General features: G+C 47.3%; 1 protein-coding gene across 1 annotated transcript in view; it reads right to left on the bottom strand.

Annotated features, from left to right (window-relative positions):
• LOC121842780 (ras-related protein Rap-1b) overlaps positions 1 to 2,500 on the bottom strand; it is a gene marked incomplete at its 5' end in the record, with an annotated part of 20,650 nt that overhangs the window by 10,841 nt on the left and 7,309 nt on the right. Inside the window, 2 exon segments of the mRNA XM_042312524.1 lie at positions 61 to 204; positions 780 to 920. Coding sequence (XP_042168458.1) covers positions 61 to 204; positions 780 to 920 — 285 coding nt within the window.

The raw sequence follows: 2,500 nt of genomic DNA, 5'->3' as shown, positions 1-2,500 counted from the left end.
GATGCAGGGTGTGTGAGGTGTGTATGTTGTACTGATGCAGGGTGTGTGTGTTGTTCTCACCTCGTTGACGTTGATCTTGGACTTTGCGGAGGACTCCAGGAAAGCACAGCTGCTCCACTGTCTGGCCAGGTTCTGTCCCTGTTCCTTCCCCACAACACGCTCATCCTCCAGATCACATTTATTACCCACCAGAATCATCGGAACCTGGAGAGGGGAGGGGGAGATGAGGGGGGGGGGGGGGGGGGAGGGGGAGGAGGAGGGGGGGGAGGAGGGGAGGGAGGAGGAGTGGAAGCAGGAGGAGGAGGAGGCAGAATGTCAGGAGAATGTCCATCTGCCCAAGGTAGGAGTAAATCTGCCCAAGAGTGGAAGCAGGGGAGAGACCAGAGAGGTAGCAGCATGCCATCTGCCCAAGGTAGCAGAATGCCATCTGCCCAAGGTAGCAGAATGCCATCTGCCCAAGGTAGCAGAATGTCATCTGCCCAAGGTCAGAATGCCATCTGCTCTCCTAGCATCTCAGTGTATGTGTGTGTGTGTGTGTGTGTGTGTGTGTGTAGAGTACTTGTCTTTTGTGTGTGTGTGTGTGTATGTATTCATGCGTGCATACCTGTGTGTGTGTGTGTGTGTCTGTACCTGTGTGTGTGTGTGTGTGTGTGTGTGTGTTCATGCGTGTGTGTGTGTGTATTCATGTGTGTGTGTGTGTGTATTCATGCGTGTGTGTGTGTGTATTCATGCGTGTGTGTGTGATAACGTGTGTGTGTGTATTCATGCGTGTGTGTGACATCGTCAGTGTCTTTGACTCTGAGGATCTGCTCTCGTAGGTCTTGCAGATCGTTGAAGGTGGACTGGGCTGTGATGGAGTACACTAACGCAAAGCCCTGGCCATTCTTCATGTACAGATCTCTCATGGCTGTGAACTGTTCCTGTGGAGGAGAGAGAGACATACAGGAAGCTAAAGACTTGTCATTGGGGGGTGATAACATGGGCAAGGATCCAATCTAAAGGTGTCATTAGTGGTGATAACATGGGCAAGGATCCAATCTAAAGGTGTCATTGGGGGGTGATAACATGGGCAAGGATCCAATCTAAAGATGTCATTAGTGGTGATAACATGGGCAAGGATCCAATCTAAAGGTGTCATTAGTGGTGATAACATGGGCAAGGATCCAATCTAAAGATGTCATTAGTGGTGATAACATGGGCAAGGATCCAATCTAAAGATGTCATTAGTGGTGATAACATGGGCAAGGATCCAATCTAAAGACGTCATTAGTGGTGATAACATGGGCAAGGATCCAATCTAAAGATGTCATTAGTGGTGATAACATGGGCAAGGATCCAATCTAAAGATGTCATTAGTGGTGATAACATGGGCAAGGATCCAATCTAAAGATGTCATTAGTGGTGATAACATGGGCAAGGATCCAATCTAAAGGTGTCATTAGTGGTGATAACATGGGCAAGGATCCAATCTAAAGATGTCATTAGTGGTGATAACATGGGCAAGGATCCAATCTAAAGGTGTCATTAGTGGTGATAACATGGGCAAGGATCAATCTAAAGATGTCATTAGTGGTGATAACATGGGCAAGGATCCCAATCTAAAGATGTCATTAGTGGTGATAACATGGGCAAGGATCAATCTAAAGATGTCATTAGTGGTGATAACATGGGCAAGGATCCCATCTAAAGGTCATTAGTGGTGATAACATGGGCAAGGATCCCATCTAAAGCCTGGTCATTAGGGATGATAACATGGGCAAGGATCCCATCTAAAGCCTGGTCATTAGGGATGATAACATGGGCAAGGATCCATCTATAGCCTGGTCATTAGGGTGATAACATGGGCAAGGATCCAATCTAAAGACGTCATTAGTGGTGATAACATGTGCAAGGATCCCATCTAAAGCCTTGTCATTGGGGATAATAACATGGGCAAGGATCCCATCCATAGCATGGTCATTAGGGCTGATAACATGTGCAAGGATCCCATCTAAAGCCTGTTCATTAGGGATGATAACATGGGCAAGGATCCCATCTATAGCCTGGTCATTAGGGATGATAACATGGGCAAGGATCCCATCTATAGCCTGGTCATTAGGGATGATAACATGGGCAAGGATCCATCCAATGTTTTTCTTTGTATCTTGTGTAAATATTTGCCCTGCACACTTCCATCACCTGGCTTGGATGGGGTGAGCCTCAGTATCATTCCAACTGAGTTAACAAGATGTTAGATCACAGTAGAGATACTGAAGACAGTGTGGTGGTGGAGGAGGAGGAGGCTGATCACAGTGGAGATACTGAAGACAGTGTGGTGGAGGAGGCTGATCACAGTAGAGATACTGAAGACAGTGTGGTGGTGGTGGAGGAGGAGGAGGCTGATCACAGTGGAGATACTGAAGACAGTGTGGTGGAGGAGGCTGATCACAGTAGAGATACTGAAGACAGTGTGGTGGAGGAGGAGGAGGAGGCTGATCACAGTAGAGATACTGAAGACAGT

This window comes from Oncorhynchus tshawytscha, unplaced genomic scaffold, assembly GCF_018296145.1.
Source record: "Oncorhynchus tshawytscha isolate Ot180627B unplaced genomic scaffold, Otsh_v2.0 Un_contig_7576_pilon_pilon, whole genome shotgun sequence".
Taxonomy (NCBI): Eukaryota; Metazoa; Chordata; class Actinopteri; order Salmoniformes; family Salmonidae; genus Oncorhynchus; species Oncorhynchus tshawytscha.
Note: the sequence above shows the minus strand (reverse complement) of the source record. Positions and strands in the feature narration are given on the sequence as shown.